We start from the raw sequence: 21,592 nt of genomic DNA on the forward strand, positions 1-21,592 counted from the left end.
GGATTAACGCAACTGTGAAAATGAACCCAGGAGGACAAAGTACACAAAAATCCTAATAGAGTGCACAGCATCACCAGACTGGTGTGATATGACAAAAATGCAACAGAGCAGGAACATTCCTGCAGCCACTGATATCCTCAACATGGAGCAACTGGTAGTACAGTGGTTAGAGCTGCTGCCATTGAATCTAAAGGTTGCAGGCTTGAATCCCAGCTGAAGTGCCCTTGTGCAAGGTATTTACCCTAAATTGTTCCAGTAAAAAAAAGGAGTAAAGAGTTGGAGGTTGCTTTGGAGAAAAGCCTCAACTAAATGCAGAGATGAAACTTTGAAGCCTGCTGATATTTGTAATATTTTCCTTATCCCTGTCTTATTTGTTTGCCTTGCGGTGCTCAGGGTGAAAACACACAGCTGAGCATTGACAATGTGTCTTTCAGCAATTATTTTTCTGGCTTCTTTACTGAGACTTGTTTAAACAATGGTTTAAAGTTGAGGGTTTCTGAATTTACTGAACATGGGTGGTTGGCTTCTAACTGATACTTACGTGAATTCTTCACTCCTTAAGTACCAGTGGTATTTCACGTATTTAACAGTCTGCCAACTCACAATGTTGCCTAAAACCATCCAGGCATTCTACACTACATAAAATATTTAGCAAGAGTGGTATTACTCAATATGCTTTAAAATTAATCGTTTTATTGCCTAAAGTATTACCTATAATGTGTGCAATATGGTGAAACCAGAGCAGAAGGGTGATGCTTGTGAATAAATCAGTGGTAATGCAACCTTCCGCCTTTGCAGAATAGGTGCATATGTTGAGCAATATATTCACCCCCAGTTCTGTACTGCACACTTAACCAAGTAGTTCATAGAGAAGCAAAAGCAGAAAGTTTAAAACTGGCCAAGTCGGTCTGTTGTTTAAAATCCAACTGACGTGTCCATTTCACTTGTCACAAAGTCATAAAACCCCCAAAACAGGCAACAACTGGAGGAGACTGGGAGTGTGACAGAGCATCTCAAGTCCAGTGATGCCCATGGGTCACAGACCTGTAAGGGTTATGTGATAAAGTACTGCACAAAACTTTAATTTGACTGAAATTATTTTGATCTGAAACACTAGTTGTAACAATTTTACTTGATTGTCCCAGCACTTATTCTGCTCCCTGTATACGGTATGTGTGTTCTTGATAATGAAGAGGCAAACTTCTTCAGTTGCAAAGTGTTGCAGGACTTCTGCTGAGCAAAGAAAGTAATTTTCACCTTCGTAAATAAGGTGTGTGGGCTGATAACACTACATAGAGTTCATTGGAAGTCACTTTGGAGAAAAACGTCTGCTAAGTAAATAAATGTAAATGTAAATTTCTTTAGCAGATCTGCAGAGAGAATTCTGGAGTGCTGCAGGGAGCCAAGTCAGTTTGTAAAAGTGATGGGAGAATTTAGATAAATTAAAAAAGACTCACAACAAAACAACCTCTGGCAAATATTATAGGAAAGAGTTTCTGGGATATTTTATCAACCTATGTACTATTTTACTCCGGAGACAGTTATATTTATTCATTTAGCTAATGCATTTGCCAAAGCAACTTACAATGTTATGTTATATATAGTTATTTTCCTATTTATGCAGCTGGGCAACTTAGGGCAAGGAGCCCGCTCAGGGTATTATAGCTGGAGGTGGCGAGTCATACCTGCAACTTTGGGGTCCAAAGACAACAGCTCTAACCACTATGCTAGCAGCTGTGACAATAAAAACTAGGTCAGAGCATAATTTCAGAATACATACAAAATATTTTGGAAAGCTATATATTTAACAGTGTTAATAATTCCATAATGTATACTTTTTGCATTACATTGTGGCGTTACATAAGACAAAAAGCAGACTAAGGAAACTGTGATATTTATAATATCTGTTTTTCAGTCTGTTTTCAGTGTATTATTCTTATAGAGCATCTCTTACTTTTAAATATACTAGGAAAATAAAAAGATTTTTAAATATCAACACCGAAGATGTTATAGGTTGTAGAGTTGGTGAAGAATGTATGCTACATTTTGTACAGCGAAAGAGGATTCTGCAGCTCCTTTTTGCGTCTGCCACCACCCCATACTTGCAAATCGGCAAGATCCTTTTCAAGGCTTAGAACTCCCACAAATTTTCTTTATCACTGTGGAGCATTTCTTATTTCCAGACGCAAACAAAATGTCCCATGGCCACGGTACCAGCATCAGGGCCACAGCTGAGTGAGAACGCCCATCATACCGAGGGCCAACAGGCTGAGCGGGGCTGTGGCTCTGCCCCTGGACTTATGCGTTGCTTCCAGTGTTTGTGCTGGTTGGCCATGCCTGCTCTGATCGTTCACCTTCTCCGGGGTCCCTGTCAAGAAAAAGAGCACAAGGAAATGAAGGCAATGCTCATGTTCAGCATTTGGGAAATACACAGTCGTCTGTCTGAGGGAGCGCACGAACCCGTCTCACGTGTTTTCTCAGAGACACGCAATGCATTTTCTGGTTGCATTCCTCGTTGTTGTGCCAGAAATGCTCAACATTTTTTCTCGGGATTTTTTAAATGCAATATCTGTTGGCATTTTTGACAGATTTAATATTTACCAGATGTTCCTTTTATATGGCTTGTCAGGACTAGCATAGCTATTTTTTATAGCAGTGAAAACACTTTTACATTAATTGAAAGTGTCCCTTATTGAAACAGCCAGTGTCATAAGCAGTAAAGTAAATAATATTGTGCTGTCCTTTATTACCCCTATATTAATAAAGCATTACCTCTGTAATGCCTCCAGTGTAACAGTATCTACTCAGATGTGAGGATGTGAGGACTGCCTTCAAAACCACATACCCAATAACTAGTAAATTATTTACAGTTCTTAATAAGATCCATTTTAAAATCTTAATCAGTGCAAATGAAGAGAAAATCCATATATAGCTGATAGCTTCTAATTATAAATAGAAAGTACTACTTACGAGTTTCAGTCCCTTAAGGTACAGTGTGGTGGTGCGTTCTTGGAATCCTTTGCACCTTCTTCTAATACCCACTGTAAAAATTGCCCCTGTGCCAGTTTAATAACTCTTTCTGCAATACTTAGTTATCGTCCATAAAGTCAGATGACATTGTGCTTTGTCTGAATATTATCTGGTGATGTACTCAAAAAAATATTATGAAAAATAAACCATTAACCTACAAAAAAAAAAGAAAACATTTTTCTAAATTTGTTGACATTCCAGTAATCACAAGAAACCAGCACTTTATTTAAAGAGCAATACTTCTTACTTTAGCTTTATCTATGAGTAAAAGGTGTATTTTGCAATCATTGCAACAAATAACAAAGGAACCAATAAAATAAGAATGTGTATTGAATTATGCCTTTAGCTACCTCTGCCAAGGTAATTAGTCATGTTCTCACAACACTCAGTTTAGCATCTGAATACAGAAATCCACAAGTTTTTCAAAACTGTATAAATACAAAGTTCACCATGTTCTTCATAAATGTATTCCACACTTCCTGACAGTAATCTGATATACAAAGCACCCAAGAATGTACATATCCTTGCCCAAGTACGGTTCTGTGTTGATAATAACCATCAGGCCCTCCGAGACATGTGTCAGAGTCCATTAGGGGGAAAGTAAACACATTAGGCCCCACCTACAGAGTCCCACTCCCCCCCACTTTCCCGACTTGTCCCGCTGTTTCAGTGCAGACCTGCTAAAGAATACAAATGATTGGCATGTGAGGATCCGCGAACGAACACTGATTGTTTCTGCGCCGGCTCTCAGTGCATTACAAGCAGACACCATGGCACCACAGACCTTCTCCAGCGGGCCTTGTTTGTCCATATTCCTTCTGAAAGCAGTTAATTCAGGAGATACAAACAAAATCTTGCTTGGGCATTTGAGTGATATAGATTTTTTTCTTTTTTTTTTATTCTATCAATAGCTTTTGTGAAAGTTTTGAACATAAAAAATGTAAAAGCTAACTTTAATCAGCTGCATAAGGCATGTACCTGAATGGACAAGTGTGGGATGAACAACCTTTCCTCTAAATCTATGTAATTGGTCCTTTGTGCCAATTCACCAAATTTGTCAAAAGTTTTTCACTTGTATACATTACATTCAAATGTATACATTACATATTATGCTTTGTGCCAGTTAAGAAACACAAAGCACTTTGATGATAGAAATAATTAGTGCAGTAAAAGCATGGATGAATCATAGAAGACTGCGATGCAAAGCTGGATATGCAGAAAGAGGTAATGTTCATAGTTTCGTTCAAACAATGGAAGCTTCAAGATGCACCTTCGGTGAAGATCAATGCAACACCATTGCTCAAGACAAAATACAATTCCCCAAAACATTTTGAAACATAGGCGACATTTGTAAAATCGTGAATAGGAGGACAGAAGGAGATTTTTTCCCTCTTTCTGTTTATGAATACCCAAGAAACATGGCACTCTACATAAGCTGTCCATTCTACATGGCAAATTATCACATAATACCTTCCTGTAATTGAATTGGGGTCTTTCTCCAGTAATGTTTCAGCTATGGCAAGCAGCTGTGAATTTAACTGCTGTCTTGAACCAACAGATTCTTTTACAATATTAACCAGAACAAAGAGAACATTGAGCCCAGCTGGTCACTGCCTGAATATACAGCTGCAGTATATCAGTGACAGACATGGCATTAAAGGGTCACTTATTCTGGTACCACTACACAAAAGCTGTCTCAGTTGTTTTTAAGATCCTGTGAGAAAAGTTATCCTCAACAAATGTACCGAGCATTTCACCTAAAGAGACTGTTTGCTTTAGTTTGTTCTGAATCTTTAACGGTTTGGAAATTAAATCCTTTAACCAAATGTCCCTATGTATCCTATTGAGGAATTCATGTTTATGATTCCCCAACTCCGTCTCCTTGCTGTTTGTCATACTTTCTTTCAGTGCTTATGCCCTTTCATTTCTGATACTCCTTGTAAAGTATTTATTTCCATCATGGAGGACTTTACATTGAGTGGAGCTGAATTTCATTTGCCAGTTGTCAGCCTTTCTCTGGATTTGATTTAAATCCTCCCGAATTGATTCAGCATCTGCTTCAGTGTTCTACACAGAAGCCAATTTTAAATCCACTTGTGAATAACTCTCTGTGTTCCTACTGATTTCAACTTAATATCGAGTTTCTTGGCTGGTGAATTGAGGAAAAAAAAAAAAAAAAAACTTTTGAAAATGCAAATATATGACATAATACAATGTTAAGACGGGTAGCTTTCCAAAAAAGCGGACAGTCTTTTGTGATGGTCTCATCTCAAGTTGTAGATCCAACCTACCCAATATTGATCATTTTGATGATATTCAGAGCTGGAATTGAGCTGGGTGTATGTGTGAGGCGATGCTTCCTTTGATAAACAAATGGTAAATCCCCCATCTGTCCTGTTCAGTATTGTCGAAAGCAGCACAAGTCATAATTTCTGCTTCAAGGCACAGCTGATGTCTTTCAAAGGGAGCAATAGATCAGCTGTACATCTGTCTCCTGATTGACAGTCTCAGAGTTCTTGTTTCAGGTAGAAAAATCTACATTGGTACTACAAAGCATTTCCTTCCATTATCTAGTGTCAGCTAGCTAATTAGTATAACACAGAATTTCAAATAGAAAAAGTTAGATTACGAACAGGAAGTAAAACTACCCAGTGAGCAGTCTATGTGGAAGGATACTATTTTCATAAGCCTTGCATGCAGTACACCACTATAATGTGTTCCTTTGTGAAAATTAGCTCGGGTATAGAAGGTATTTTGTGTCTGTGAGGATCATCAAAGGACGGCAATGTGCTTATGTCAATATAATCAACGTAGAAGGGGGAAAAAGGAAAATGTCTGAGAGAAAAATACAGACATGCCACAGTTCTTTGTGCACCACCCTGAAGGAAAAGTAGCCTGAATTACAGAATCGTTAGAACTACACCTAAATACACTTAGTTACTATGGTTGCAGGCACCTGTTGCATAGATAAGACTGGCCCATGCTACCGATACTGTGATAACAGTGACCATAACCATTCCACCGCATGTCGCCATCGTGACCTTCTTTTTTTTTTTTTTAAATCTGAGGAGACAAATATCTCCAAGAAGAAGAAAAAAACAGTCATTCTTTATGTCCCAGTGATAATATACTGTTATTTGAGGGTTAAAGGACTTCACTGTTAGAGTCTCGCCTTTCTGGCAATTGGTATGAGTAATACTGCATATTTTGGAAAGGACATTTTAACTAATTTCAACATAGAAAAGTTTCTATTGCTTCACTATGTTTTCTTCTCATTTGAAATAAAACCCTTTTTTGACCTTCTGAAATGAAATGTGTGCACCCTGTTGTTTCCAGGCAACAAGATTATCCTCTGTGTGTGTGTGTGTGTGTGTGTGTGTGTGTGTGTGTGTGTGTGTGTGTGTGTGTGTTGGTGTGTTTATTTAATGATTATCTTTAATTCCTCAGCTCTTCTTATTTTAATTTTCCGTTTAATTTTTGTTAAATAGTTTGCAATGTCCAAATACACAACAAACTTTATTTTAGCAGTGCAGGCAATTTAATTTTTGCACTGCTGGAATTTCCCTGACTCTTGTTATGTGTGATGTGCTGATCTCTTTGTGACTTTACATACCCACCTTCTGGCAAAAAAAAAGAAAAGAAAAACAAACTTCGTTTTGTAGAGCCTAGCAATGACAACAAAGAATCAGACAACAATAAACAATAAAATTGAGAACTAATTTGTGTTTCTGGAGATCATTTTGTACACATGGCCATGTTAAATGAAGCATCTTCACTAATAATCAATTCGCAATTCAAGTTTGTACAGTTTTTTCGCCTGGTAAATGAGTGAAACTTCTGCAAAGACAATCAAAGCCAGATATCAAATGTTCAATTTGTAACAGCATAAACATACTGAACAACACAGACCTAGACCATGTCTGTCTTTGACATGATTTGGTTTGGTTTGGTTCTTGAATCCCTCACTACAGATGTTTGTCATTTGTTTGGATTTAGTTGGTCTACAAAGTTAATACAGAAAAGAAGGGAGTACAAAATTGCAACTGTTCCGCATTCTGAAACCACTTAACGGAAAGGAAGAATACTATTTCACTGACCTCATAATCACATTTACATTTATTCATTTACCGGACACTTTTCACCAAGGTGACATACAACACAACATGAACAAAAGTCAATTTAACAAACACATACGTAGTGAATCCAAGATATCCAATGTTTCACTTTTTTCATCCAGTGTTGAAATATTCTTTTACATTTACAAAGTGCAACGGTTCTCTCACGGTAATCCACATACGGTCATCACACTGACACCCCACGTTATCTGTAAAGCCTTTCCATCACACATCAGTAACCAGCATTTCACATGAGCACACTAACTGTACATTTTGTTGTTACAACCAAAGCTCTTTCTTGTCAGTTACCCTAGCATCAGATGTTACTTCAAAAACAACTATGGTTGCAATAAAATGACAATACACTGCATTCTTAGGTCGTCTACATAATCTTGTTACTGACCACTCAAACACCAGACACAAGATATGTAAAACACTGTGAAATTATGTTATAATGTCATAATAAATTACATTATAAGAGGGGACAGCTGGTAGCATAATGGTTAGAGCTAGTGCCCCTAGATCCCAAAGGTCTCAGGTTTGATCCCCACCCTTGGCAATAATACCCTTCAGCTAAGTACTTACCCTAGAATTGTTCCAGTAAAGATTACCTAGCTGTATAAATGGGAAAATAATTGTAGTAGCTGCAATAGCTTGTAATGACTATAACCTTAACACTGTAAGTCACTTTGGAGAAAAACATCAGCATTGAATTAATGTGGTCTGAGTCCTGTTCTAAGTGAGTCTGTTTTGCTGTTAAGCAAGTACATACCATGCAGACTTTGCAACAGAAACAACACTAAGGAAATAGGTAGAAGTAAAGAAAATGTAAATTAACTGGAGGGGGTTTTGAAAAATGTGTAGCTGGACTGTTTGTAACGTGAAGAGCCAGTGTAGCAATATGGAGGCCCTCCAGGACACGGCAAAAATTGGAAAGTGGGTGTCAGCTCCATTCTTCATGGCAGCTATGTCACCCAAAGTGTACTAAAAACAGGAAAAAAATACTTTCATTTATACTAGATTAATAAAGATTATTTATATCAAAACTATTAAAACATCTATTTTGGATGGTATGGCATTATAAAAGTCACATTAACATTTCTTTTTTTTTAAACTTGGAACAAATGTGCTGAGGAAATAGACACTTTCAGGCAGTGCAGAACCCCCGAAGGCCCTTGGAGCTTTTATTCATAACGACTGACTCAGGGTCTCATGCACTCATCCAGCACAATAAAAAACTTGTAGTATTAAAATGCCGTGGCCCACAAAATCTGGCAAAATAACACATTTCTTCATTTTTAACACAGGCTTCAGAATCCATTCATGCCCTTCCATTTAGTCCTATTTATTAGATTATGCAAATTACTCAGAACCTGTCATTTTCTCTCAGCTATATTCTTTTGTGTGGCCATTTTCTGTGGATGCCTAGTTATGGATTTTCACTCACTTTCATTACATTTTAAATTTGGGAGGGCAACTAGGTAGAAAGCCATTTAAATTGATGCAGCACAATGTCTTGGCCAGTGCCCCAAATGCACCTTGAGGCTTGGCTCTGCTTTTTCTTTAAAGCTCATCCATCACTGCAATGCTTTACTATGGTGTGATGTATATCTTGCTGAGGAGCAAACAATTTGTTGGTGACAATGGTACACAAGTAAATGGATAGAAATGCCTTATCGCTATCGATGCCTTATCTGGAAGCATATTTACACCGTAACACCTGCAAGTGCACGGGGGTTAAAGGAGCTAAAAGATTGTAGACTTTACTGATATACCCTTTAAAAAAGAACACGTAGCTAAGCAGAAAAAAATCATTAGCATAAGGTCCGATCTCGTAACACACTGTTAGGCTTTTTTTGATAAAGGAATCTACTAAGCAACTAAACATAAATGCACAAGACTGCATGTGGATGAGATCCATAAAGGATTTCATGTAACGTTCCAGCCAATAGCCCTTTCCATCCAATATGCTTTGCTCGAACTGTTTTGCTCTCTGTACTTGCACCATTAAAGACTCATTGCAATGATTTAATGTCGACAAAAACGCATTCTCAATCACACCGACTTTAATGTGCAAAAAAACAAGGCACTGAACTGAACAGAAACCTTAATCTAAGAATTGATTTCCATTTTGACTACATTTATATTTGCGGGTGGATTAAATCAGGGGCTAAATGGCGCCTTTACATAGAAGCATTAAGAAGGACATTTTCACTCCACACTTTCAGAAAATATGAAGGCTTAACAAGAACAGCTGTAACAGAAGCTACAGAAAACATTAAAAAAATACTTAATGAAAAATTCAAAGCCACAGTGACTTGTAATTTAGCAGCCCTAATGACAAAGAAAATAATTTATTTTTGGCCTTTAAAGTGAAGATTCAGTGATCAAGTCTTTAATGAATAATGTTAAAGGGACCAAACAGTTTTGAGACATTAACTTACGAATGATTAGCATTGAAACCTCAATATGTGTTTTGTGGGTTGACTGAATTATTCATTTTAGGTTATTACAACCAATAAACACATGTGGGTTGCTAGCTGAGTGCTAATGACCAATAACTCTGCCGGAGATATGAATGAGCAATAAAACATGCTTCAACAGATTGAGATAAGCAGTATTTTCATTCACATTGAAAATGATCTCTAGCTGTTGTTATTCAGTAGGAAACAAGCTTTGGGCTGATAACACCAGATGTATTCCTTTAACTATAATTTACATTGTCTATGACAGTACGAAAACTGCTTCTGTGACACTACATTTATTCATTTAATCAACACTTTTTTTTTTTCCTCAAAGCAATTGACAGTGTTAATCTCCCTACAATTACTTACCCTTTTATACAGCTAGGTAATTTTACCGGAGCAATTTAGGGTAAGTACCCTGCTTAAGAGTACTAGAGCCTGAGAAGGGAATTGAATCTGCAGCCTTTTGATGTAAATGCAGCAGCTCTAACCACTACACTACCAGCTAAAGGTTTCTATGACAATAGCACAACTCTTTCTGTTAAACTACAGATGCTCACTAAGTGACACAACTGAAACTTATTTTGTGATTTGATAATGCTACTAAAGTTCTTGCTTTGACACAGGAAGAGCTCCGTTTCTGACACCACCACAGATCTTTCTGTGAAATTGGCTAAATGTTTGTATGAGACTACCACAGTTCTCCCTATGACACAGCTAAATTTTTAAGTGATATGACGCTACAGTGATTCCTTCCATGACACGGCAGAAGTATTTCTATGACACCACAGAAATTGTCACCATGACACTACCAAGGCTTTATCTATCACAGTACAAATACTCTCACCATGACATGGGCAAACCATCTCTATGACAATACCGAAGCTCCCTGACATTGCCAAAACCTTGTCTCTGACAAAAACCTTTGCCTTCATGATTACATTGCTAAACATCTGTGGCACTACTACAACTCTCTATGTTTTAGCATCTAAATTGTCTACGACATTGTGGAAGCTCTCTCTGACAGTAAGCTTTATGACACAACCTATGCACTCACTATCACAGTGCTAAATCTGTCCTTTCCACTACGAAAAAAATCTAAATGACAGTGCAGAAATCTTACCATGACACAAGTCCTCATGGCACTACTGATACACTTAAAACACCTCCATTAATCTTGCTAGGATCAATCCTTTACACAGCTACTCCTGTTTTGTCATGTAAATGTTTATCTCACACACATACAGACTGAAGTCGCTTGTCCCGAGCAGGGTCGCAGTGAACCAGAGCCTAGCCTGGCAACACAGGGCATGGGTCTGGAGGGGGCACACCCAGGACAAGATGCCAGCCCGTCACAGGGCACCCCAAGTGGGACTCGAACCCCAGTCCTGCCAGAGAGCAGGACCCGGCCAAGCCTGATGTGCCAAGAAAAAAAAAATTACTAGGAAGGTGATCAGGAATAGGGGGATGCGGTGGCGCAGTGGGTTGGACCGGGTCCTGCTCTCCGGTAGGTCTGGGGTTTGAGTCCCGCTTGGGGTGCCTTGCGATGGCCTGGTGTCCCGTCCTGGGTGTGTCCCCTCCCCCTCCGGCCTTCTGCCCTGTGTTACCGGGTAGGCTCCGGTTCCCCCCGACACTGTATGGGATAAGCAGTTTAGAAAATGTGTGTGTGTGTGTGTGATCAGGAATCGTTGATATTCTGGTAAAGTTTTATGTGTGATGAACATTCATTCATATGGTGAACAAAACAAATTAACTGTACTTAAGAATCGCATGTCTGCAACTATATCTCTCTTTCTCCTAATGTAATAGACACATTGTATTTTCTATGAGATGTGTGTCGCTTTGGAGAAAAGCGTCTGCTAAATGAAAAAATGTAAATGTAAATTTTCAAAAGGTCTCTGTGCACCCACCAACACACCTCTATGACATTACAGCACCTCTCACTGCCCAAGGACTCACCATATCAGTGCCCCCACATCCCTCATTGTGACAATATTAAAGTCCTATGTAACAATGCAAATGCACTATTAATACACCACTTAAAACTTATCTCCATGATAGTACAGAAGCTATCACTTTGACACTACTTTGGCAATGAAAGCATCTTTATAACACCACTGCAAATGTATAAGGCTGCTACAGTTCTCTATGACACAACAGATGGTCGCTAAGACATTGCCGCAGTTCTCTCTATGACATTGCAGATGTTTCTGTGATACTATGTAAGCTCTCATTATGTCACAGCCCACTGCCCTTACTACCCCACAGTGAAAGCTCTCAAGCTGACAGTAGCAAAGCGGAAGAGAAGCTCTCTGTATGACACTACCATGACTCTGTGAGACAACCAAGGATTTTGATGATAATTACAGCACTCACCAAGACACTACAGAAGTTCTATGTATATCTGACACTACTTGAGCTTTCTCTATGACACAGCCCATATACCTCAGTGTGATTCTACAAAAGCTCTCACTTTGACTGTTAAAAGCATCTCTATGACTTTAGGAGTTCTTTCCACAACACTACTGCAGTTTTGTCATATACGTATATAAGTTGTGTAATGCTTCAACAACTCTGTAGGACACTACAAGTTTTCAGTGAAACTTCAGATATTGTCTTGAAGACAGTGCCATGGAACTGCTACAACACTACAGAAGCTATTAGTACAACTCTTCCAATGCTCTCCACTTGACAACAGCACAATGACTCCTTTATTAAAATACAGAAGCTTTTTGCATGACAGTTCTTTTGAATTTTTGGGGCGCTATGGCACTCAGTGTGACACTGTCAAAGCATCTGTATGAAAGTGTACAAGCTATAAGACATTGCCACCACTCTCAACATGACAGTGCAAAAGTGCACCGTATGGTACTTCCACAACTGTCAATATGACTCTAGTAAAAACCTCCCAAGGCTATATGATACAGCCAGAACTCATTTCAGAATGCCATGGAACACTTTTCCATGACACCATCATGGTGTTGAAATATCATAAAGTACAAACCAAAACAATAATGTGAGAGTATATTTAATTCAAGAAATTTATAAATTACTGCAGGAAAAAAGCTCAATTAACCTTTAATGTGATTGTCAAAAATTCATTTTATCCATAGGTGAAAAGATACAGATGCAGACACAAGATTCTCAAAGTAAAGCCAATTATTACATTACCACTGTTTCACTATATACAGAATTTAGAGGGAATTTGTTTATTTCTGAGTGAGTGAGTGAGTGAGAACTACCACCACCATTTAAATGTATACAAAGGAATATTTACCACCACCTAAATAAATATTAAATATATATATATATATATATTTAATATTTATTTATATATTCCTCCATGCATTTAATGGAATTTAGAGTTAACATCCTGGCAACTGTCAGCCTTAAACTGTCATCACTATCCATGGAAAGGGTCCCTGATAGGAATTTGGATCTGCTGAGTGGAAAGTTCTGGGTTTCTCTGATTCAAAAAGTAGTTGGCCTTCACAGCCACTGACACCTGTAAGACTGTGCTAATGAAAAAGCCAGACAAGCTTTCAAGAAGTCACCAGCTCATTATCTGAGAGGTTTTGTCAGTGCTCTTTGCACTGAGGAGGGAACAAAAATAAATTACCTTTAAGGGAAACCAAATCGGCTTATGAGCACTCCAAAGGGTTTCTCTATAGGAGAAGAATTAAATAAGAAATACAAAATAGAGAAGAGGAAAGCTGGGCTTCAGAAAGCATTCCTCAGAAGGGAAAAAGGACAAGAACTTTGACAAGTCTTGCATCAAGAGAAGTAAAAACTTTACACATACTGATTTTTAAATGAGATGGGGTGACATTTCTCTTCCAATTTTCATAACTCCAATTAATAGAGTTAGTAATACCTGTGAAAACTGGGCTTGGTATGTTATACGGCAATTCTTATTAAGTATTTGCAGCCACTAGCGCACATATAAATAGACTTACAGTGTACACTTTTTGCAGTTAAAGCAAACCAGATTTTAACAGCTTAAAATAAGAAAGTGATATGACGTGCTGCACCTTCTGGCTTACGATTTATCACTTAGCAATAATCAACCTATCTGGTCAAAAAATCCAGGAAAGGTAATTAAATGTTCAAAACTTAACGGGGAGAAAACTTAAGTTGCACCGTATATACCAGGAGAGTGGGAAAAAAAAAAAAAATCAGTCCCCCCCCAAGGACTGGGCTAAGAAATTTCAACATATGGGTGGATAATTAAACAAATAGATGACGCAATGTTAATAATAAGTGGTGGGCTCTTAAATTTGTGTAAAAGTGTATGGAAGGTGGCCAACAAGCCCACAAGTGCGTCTTGATGTTTCGCATGACTATAGTGAAAGCGAGGCCCGTAGCGGAGGTTCCACCCACCATGATGACATCACTCCTTTAAATTTAAATCTGGAGCACGTTCAGAAAAAACTAGGGCTCTATGGACAGGCCTTGATAACCGGGTCTGATATGAACATTGTGATGAACAGAGAAGCAGAAAGCAATGGAAATTAATCAAAGGGAATTGGACTGACCCTTTTGTCAGGGCTGGTTTTCGCTCGCAAAGGAGTCGTGGACTTTGGAAAGAGCGGTGGGAAAGCTGTGCAGAAAGGAGGCACCTGAGACATTATTAAGATTGGGCGTGCAGCTCTAACTCTCTGATATAACAATTGAATACACCCCAGAGTCTGCATGAGCCTCCGTCTTCAATTAATTTCCCCGACATGATGAAAAAGATCATTAAACTGCAGGCAAGTCAATTACACTCCCACTTTTGTAAAATAATATTGTTCGGCATTGTTCAAACAGTGACGAAAATGAGTCATTAAAGCAAGCTGAGCACAGATCACTCGTCAAGCCAAATAGGCACGTTGCAGCTTGTATGGTCCTTCAGCAACATAACCAAAAAACGATACTACGCTATGATGGGTGAATGAAATGTACTTTCACAATATCCAGACCAAATAATGGAACTATGCTTTGATCTCAAAAGCACACATCCTTAAAAAAGAAGTGGGTGTTTGACTTCAAATTGAGCAGGAGTGGTCTTCTCAGGAACGTGTTCAGTTGTGTCTGTATTGGATTTGGATTAACGGTGAATTATACACAACATTTTTAATTAACAATAAAATAAATAAAATAATAAGAATTAAACTAAATGACTTGGATGAAATATTCATCCCATAACAGAACATTATTTGGATTTTTTTGAAAATCACAAAGCAGGCTTCAATTCTGGCATAATGACATACACATTAAAACAACCGTTCAATTTACTTTGCCATCCTTTTTCAAGTACATTTTTTAGAGAAATTATGCTTTTCAGGGTAGTACGTGACATTTACATTTTTTTTTTTTTTTTTACACTTTTAATCAACTACATTGGTAAAGAAAAATATTGTACTTCATTTTATTTTTGACATCCTCTAATCATTACATTTAAATTTTTCTCTTTTAATGTTTTCAATCAAGTCAGTATTACTTTACACCATGATGTCTTCTGCGAATTTCACTGACTAGGAAAAAAATATATATTTGAATATATAATACGTTAAGATTTCTTTCTTTATTGGGAGAATTTAACTGTATAAGACAAATAAGTATTATTTTTTAATACTATTGGTCCGTAGTACTTGTAATAAGTGACAGACAAACTTATAACAAGTTTACTTTTGAAAGTGAACGCCTAATTGTAGAATTGAGGTCACAGAGAACAGATTTTTTTTTAATTAAGGTTAATTTTTACGTGGACTAATACACTTATTAGACATTTCTCACACATTTTACAAAGTGAATGTCAGTGAATGCAGTACATGGATGTTGAAGAAAAGCTGGACAGTATATGACCTAAAAGTCAAAATTATCCAAAAGTTACACTGACTAAATATTGAATGACACCTGATATATGTGTTATAATTGCCAATGATGTGGCACAGTGGGTTTTACCTGTGCCTGCTCTCTGCTGGATCTGGGGTTCGAGTCCTCCTTGGCCTGCCTTGCAATGGACTGGCGTCCCGTCCTGGGTGTGTCCCCTCCCCTCTGGCCTTGTGCCCTGTGTTGCCGGGTTAGGCTCTAGATTGTCGTGACCCTGCTCAAGTGGTTTCAGTGTATATGTTTGTGTCTACCAATGAATATCTACTATAAGTTAATGTACATGAACTCTTCACTCACCGTAAAAAACATTACAGTATGTTGTTCTGTTCTCCTATTGTGTGTCTAGCTTGCTAACCAGAATGTGGGTGCTGAGATGAGCACAGCAACATCACTTAGTTGAATTAGACACAATTCAGTAAGTGGAAATAAACTAGCTAAATACCATACATTCAAGCCAATGCTTGTTAGTGGCCAATTTTGATGTCCTAAATGAATCATTGCAAAGATAGAATTCTGTCAAGTTAGTTAAACTTACTGAGTAAAGCAAGAACCTGTGACTCACCCTATATTGTTTTATGCTTTCTTGGATTTGGATCTGATGGGCCTTTTTATTTTTTAGCTATTGCGGAACAGACAGTTGTCATGTACCAGTAGTGTAGAGGTTGGGAATAGTAACTAGTAACCAAGGGGTTCGGTGATTGAATCACAGTCCCGCTACTGCTACACTGCCTTTAAAAAAGGCATTTATCTTGAACTGGTTTAGTTTAAATCCCCTGCTGTTTAAATTTATAAAGTGTTGTAAATCACTTTGGATAAAGGTGTCAGATAAATGGGAAATGAGTGATATAACTTCTTTGGGGCTGCAGGAAGCATAGTGGTTAGAGCTGTCGCCTGACAGTAAAAAGATATGAGTTTTAATCATGCTGTATTACTCCTGATCAAGGAACTTACCTTAAAATGTTCCAAATAACTCTGTTCACAGAATACACATGAAGGAGAAATACATAAACTAAATATACATGTCCCAATCAGGAGAAAACAGAGCACACAAGAGGGGAATACCAAGCATCACAAAATACATCAAGTATAATGCATGCTAGAGATTTCCATGTAGTCGTTGGTGCATTACCATTTGAGTGAGATACACACACAGACAGGCTAAAGCTGCTTGTCCCAAGCGGGGTCGCGGCGAACCGGAACACAGGGCGCAGGACCAGAGGGGGAGGGGACACACCCAGGACGGGACGCCAGTCCGTCGCAAGGCACGCCAAGCGGGACTCAAACGCCAGACCCACCAGAGAGCGGGGCTCGGCCAAACCTGCTGCGTCACTGCACCCCCCTTGAGTGAGATACTTAACCTTCATTTTCTAGGTAAAAATTAAAAGCTGTGTAAATGAATGAAACCTGCATCATGTTGTGCATAACACCATCTGTTAAAGAGGTTGAAAATGTAATGCAACCAGAACAATATAAAATGGAAAATATGTTTGCCCTTGGTTATACTTCAAAAAATTACTTGGTTATTTACCTTAAATCAGGGAAAGCATATTTCTGAATGGATGTTTAAGGGGATAGTTTACTTCTGAGCTGCAAACGACTCAAGTGATTAAGCAAATTAAAACATTTGGGTGGTGTTCATGATGGGAACGGAGAATAGACTTTCACGTGTTATGTTGTGAGAGGCACGTGAATGCAGTATCGCTACCAGATGTTACACACAAAAGGATCAGTCTCATGATGCACAACAGGAGTATGAAATTAAACACTCATGATGGACCAGAAGCAGCCATGGATGAATGCACTATTTCTCAAGTTTCCTTGCAACTACATTAAGCCTGTTTAAGATTTACAAAGTGTGTACAACCTAAATAAAGCAATTTATTAAAAAAAACATTGATGTAACACACTAGACTTCAGGAAACCAAATTCCTATATGTGCAGAGAGTGTATATTTAAATTAGAGCTAGGAATAAAATAGTGATAAAAAAAGACATGGAAATTATTTGCGGGGAAAAAAAATTAAAAAAATCACTTGCACTGCTCATCAGCTCCAAAGCTCCAGGGACCTAAAAAGAGGTGAAATCTATTTATATGTGTAAATTCTGTTGATGTATGTATCATAAAAATGGATGCAAGCTATTTAGCTAAAGTTATATCAAGGTGAAGGAAAATGTACAACTGCCAGGTTTAAATGGAGACTTTGTTCACTAATTTACAAATTTAACAGCAACCTTTTCTGAAACACAGCCAATTAACCTTGAATCTTCAGCTGTGTTTGTCAGAGTTCCTCATAAACAGACTGGGAGAAGACGGCTCTCTATAATCTATAGGACTTAAAGTGACTAGATGCTGTTCTTACCACATTTCGTGCAAATGCTGGTAGTGTGCTAAAGCACTTTGTGAAATGTACATATTATGGTGACTAATAATTGCACTTATCCGTAATAAAACAACTTTGCTTTATAAAATATATAAAAACACCAATTTTTATGAAAGCTGCTAATAGAAACCAACAACAATGCATAATTAACACAATGATTTAGAAGCTAGGGAATTTGATTTGAATCATTAGCATTCTTATCTTACTCTAATAGTCAGATATATTCCTGTGGGCTTCTTAATCTAACACTTTAAGGTAATTATCTGTAAAACAGAATGAATTTGTTAAAATGCTGTAATAATGGATCCTTTCAATCCTGAATGCATTAATAAACTGAGTAAAATGGTATACCGATGTACAATTTATGTGGCTATGACCTCATCCTGTACTGTACATGCAAGATAAGAGTTCAATAAACCAAAGGAAATATTTTAAGGATTAAAGCTAAACCTTTCTGACACTGGTTAGGTCTGTTTTTCTTTTGTGTCTTCTTACGTTTTATTTAATTTTATGCTTTCACCGCTTTTCTTGGGATGTTATTTAACAGCTTTGTGACTGCCTGTCTAAAGGTTGCCTATGAGTAACCTACGTACACTGGCAACCTCTATGTGGCTTTCACATTTCTGTTATTATCTCTTAAGAAATGTAAATGCTCTGCAGGATTATTTCAAAAGACTGCCATGAATAAGCATATTATTTGAAAATTTTCATACTGCAGTAAATATGTGTTTCAAAAATATTTTATTTCCAAAGAAATACTTAATTCTGATGATAACAAAAATACATAGGAAAAAAAACTGAACTTTTATAAGGGGTGCTTTAAATTCAGGCATATATATTTAATAAGTACCTACAATCCACTTCTTATCATGAGGATGATCATTGTAGTCACCAGCAAAAAAGCTTGAGGTTAAGAGGTCTCAGACACATTTTCTCCCTGGGAAAAGACCTTAGAACAATGATGGATTGCGTTGATTCAGACAACCTTAATGTAATGTTTAATAATGGGTACAAAATGGAAACGCACCACAAATAGCATTTCTGAATGATTTCACTCTAATCAAGATTGCTCAGCTGACACTTCTGCCCAAAATGACAATGTTGACAATGTTAATAATAAACAAGATATTTTGCAACAGACATTAATTTTAAATCTGGTCACCACAACAGGATCCCAGGGAAAAAATCTAAAAAATTCATTCCCTATGTGACATTCTGCCTTCTGATTAACAAGGTTCATATTAAATCCCATACTTGTATGCTGTGTGGCTGTTTAAAAACACATGTTGTAATTACTGTCAACTATGAGATGGTATTTTTGAATTTATTAATGTCAAATTAACACTTCAAAGGTAATTGTTCCTGTTCCATTACAGTGATCCATTAACAAAATTTTAATTTAGCAGGGATTAAATATGAATGACAGTTAAGAAATATGATTCAGAATAATACCTCTCTGGGAGCTGTGGAAGAGCCTTTTCCAAATATCACTAACATAAGTGGACCATATTCCAGGAGAGGACAGGAGAGAACTGACTACGTATGGATAAAGATTTGACCAAACATTCTGACTCTGTAATCCAGAACTCGAGGTTCACTTCTTGCCTAAACAGACCTCTAATGAGCATGAAAACCAGATTTCATTTTTACACACAAAACTGCATTTAAAATACATTTCTTTAGAAAAAGATGAGTTTATGTCAAAACAATAGACAGCCTGTAGTGAGATGAGGGCAAAGCTGGTTTACAGGCAGCAGAATAAAATATTGCAGGAATGTCAAGCTCCAGTATGTCAAGTTTACAAGAATACAGCAATAGTAGTGCTGATATTAAGTGTTACAAGGTTGACTTGCTGCAAATTAATCACTGTTGGCGGTTGGTAAAGGTTTGTGTTAGGCCTAGCTAAAGGAATGGTGGCATTCTTCCTTTTAAAAGTTGTGGCCATGGTTACTACGGCAACTAGCAAAACAGTTAGGTGAGGACATGGTCATATTCTCCATAAAAAGGAGTAAAATTATGACGTGAAAGTCCAGACTAGGTTAACAATCATATGAGGAGGTTTTGTCCTTTTTTGATTGAAGTGTGTAGACAGCTATTTTCCTTCAACCTTCATCACTTCCATGCACCTGTGGCATATTTCTAAGTAATGTTTAGTTGATATAAAAGCAGCAGTTCTGCTTTACTGCATTAATGAGGCAGCCATTCAAAGGTGTCTCTCCAAGAATACATAACAGGTTCTGAAGCTATTTCACTGATTTATAAATGACAGATTTTTCAAGAGTAATACACAAAGGTTAGTTGCTTTTGTTTCATTTGACGTTCTGAGCAGAATTAATGAACTTTGTTATACATAATTGGTGGCACAGTAAGTAGTGCAACTGTCTCACAGCCACTGGGTGGTACAAGATGACGTGGGTTCGATCCCTTTGTCGGTTTCATGTAGGTGCTCTGGTTTCTTTCCACAGTCCAAAGACATGCTGTTCAGGTTCCCCCATAGTGTGTAAGTGACAAAGAGGGTGTGTTCCACCGATGTATGAATGAGTGACCCATTGTAAGTAGTGTATCTAGCAGTGTAAATGACCTTGGTGAATAACGTGTGTGGGCTGATAACACTACACAGAGTTCACTGGAAGTTGTTTTGGAGAAAAGCATCTGGTAAATGCATAAATGTGAATGTACAATGGGAGAAATGAAAAATATTGTTCCTTGATTGCAAGAAATTATGCAGAAAAAAAGTACAGCCCAATTGAAAAAAATGCAGTTTTTAATAAGGGAGCCATAGAGCTAGAAAGTGAAATATACCTTTTATCTTCTTTATTTCTGGGATACATAATTACATTTGAAAATTGTACTATAATAAGGAACTTTGTGTAAAACCCAAGCATCAGGTTTCCCTTTCACACAAAGTTTCTATAGACAATGGTGGCTTGTGACAATTTTTCAGGAAACATGCATTCTACCTGTGTAATATAGATGACAGACTCATTTAAGGAACCTTGATCACCCATACTTATGGACAGCTCTGCTTCAACTGAAAGAATGAACATCATCTGCTTTACATTGGAAGATTTGTACCCTTCTCCATTGAGAAGCTCATCCTTTTCAGGAGACAAAACAAGAAGCTCACTGCTGGATAGTGACCTTTTGTTATTTAGTTCAGAAGAAACATCTCTGCTCAGTTCAGTACTCAGTGTGTTACAAAATAAGATAATGTTTTTTTGACAGTTTCAAAATGACTCTTTCAGATCAGTTTTGTGGTGTTTGACGTGGATGTTGTGAATGTGTTACAGGTGCAAGTCCAGTGAAGCACTCTTAGTAGCTGCATCAAAGACATGAATTGAGATATCATATCTATGTAATACCCTTGCTACTGAGAATTTCGCAGGAAAAAAATGTGATCATTCTTATATAAATTAAAGACATCGCCTTTAGACTATGGTGAACGGTTTCAAGGGCACGTTGAGTTAACCTCTGGTGAAAGAGACAGGAGTTCCACAAGAGGGTGAGAGTATAAAAACAATCTAGTGCTCTAATCTCTCAGTGAAAGCTGGGACAGTGATCAATAGGTCAAGCTTAACTCTGCACCCGTCACACTTGTCTTCCAGTAGTGGGCTGGAAAAAAACAGACTGATGGTTCCAACACCCCCCACATTTTTGGTGAAGATTTAGGTACTTTAAATAGAAAACGGTATTGGAGGAAGGAAAAGGTAGCACACATCTTTTAACTA

General features: G+C 37.6%; 1 protein-coding gene across 1 annotated transcript in view; it reads right to left on the reverse strand.

Annotated features, from left to right (window-relative positions):
- Positions 1–240: 240 nt before the first annotated feature.
- The window catches only part of LOC108942319 (glypican-5-like), a 129,482-nt gene continuing 108,130 nt past the window's right edge, over positions 241–21,592 (reverse strand). The window contains exon 8 of the mRNA XM_018765585.2: positions 241–2,368. Within this exon, the coding sequence (XP_018621101.1) occupies positions 2,220–2,368 (149 nt within the window). The 3' untranslated portion in view covers positions 241–2,219. The remainder of the gene's footprint in view (positions 2,369–21,592) is intronic.

Source organism: Scleropages formosus, chromosome 14 (genome assembly GCF_900964775.1).
Source record: "Scleropages formosus chromosome 14, fSclFor1.1, whole genome shotgun sequence".
Lineage (NCBI taxonomy): Eukaryota > Metazoa > Chordata > Actinopteri > Osteoglossiformes > Osteoglossidae > Scleropages > Scleropages formosus.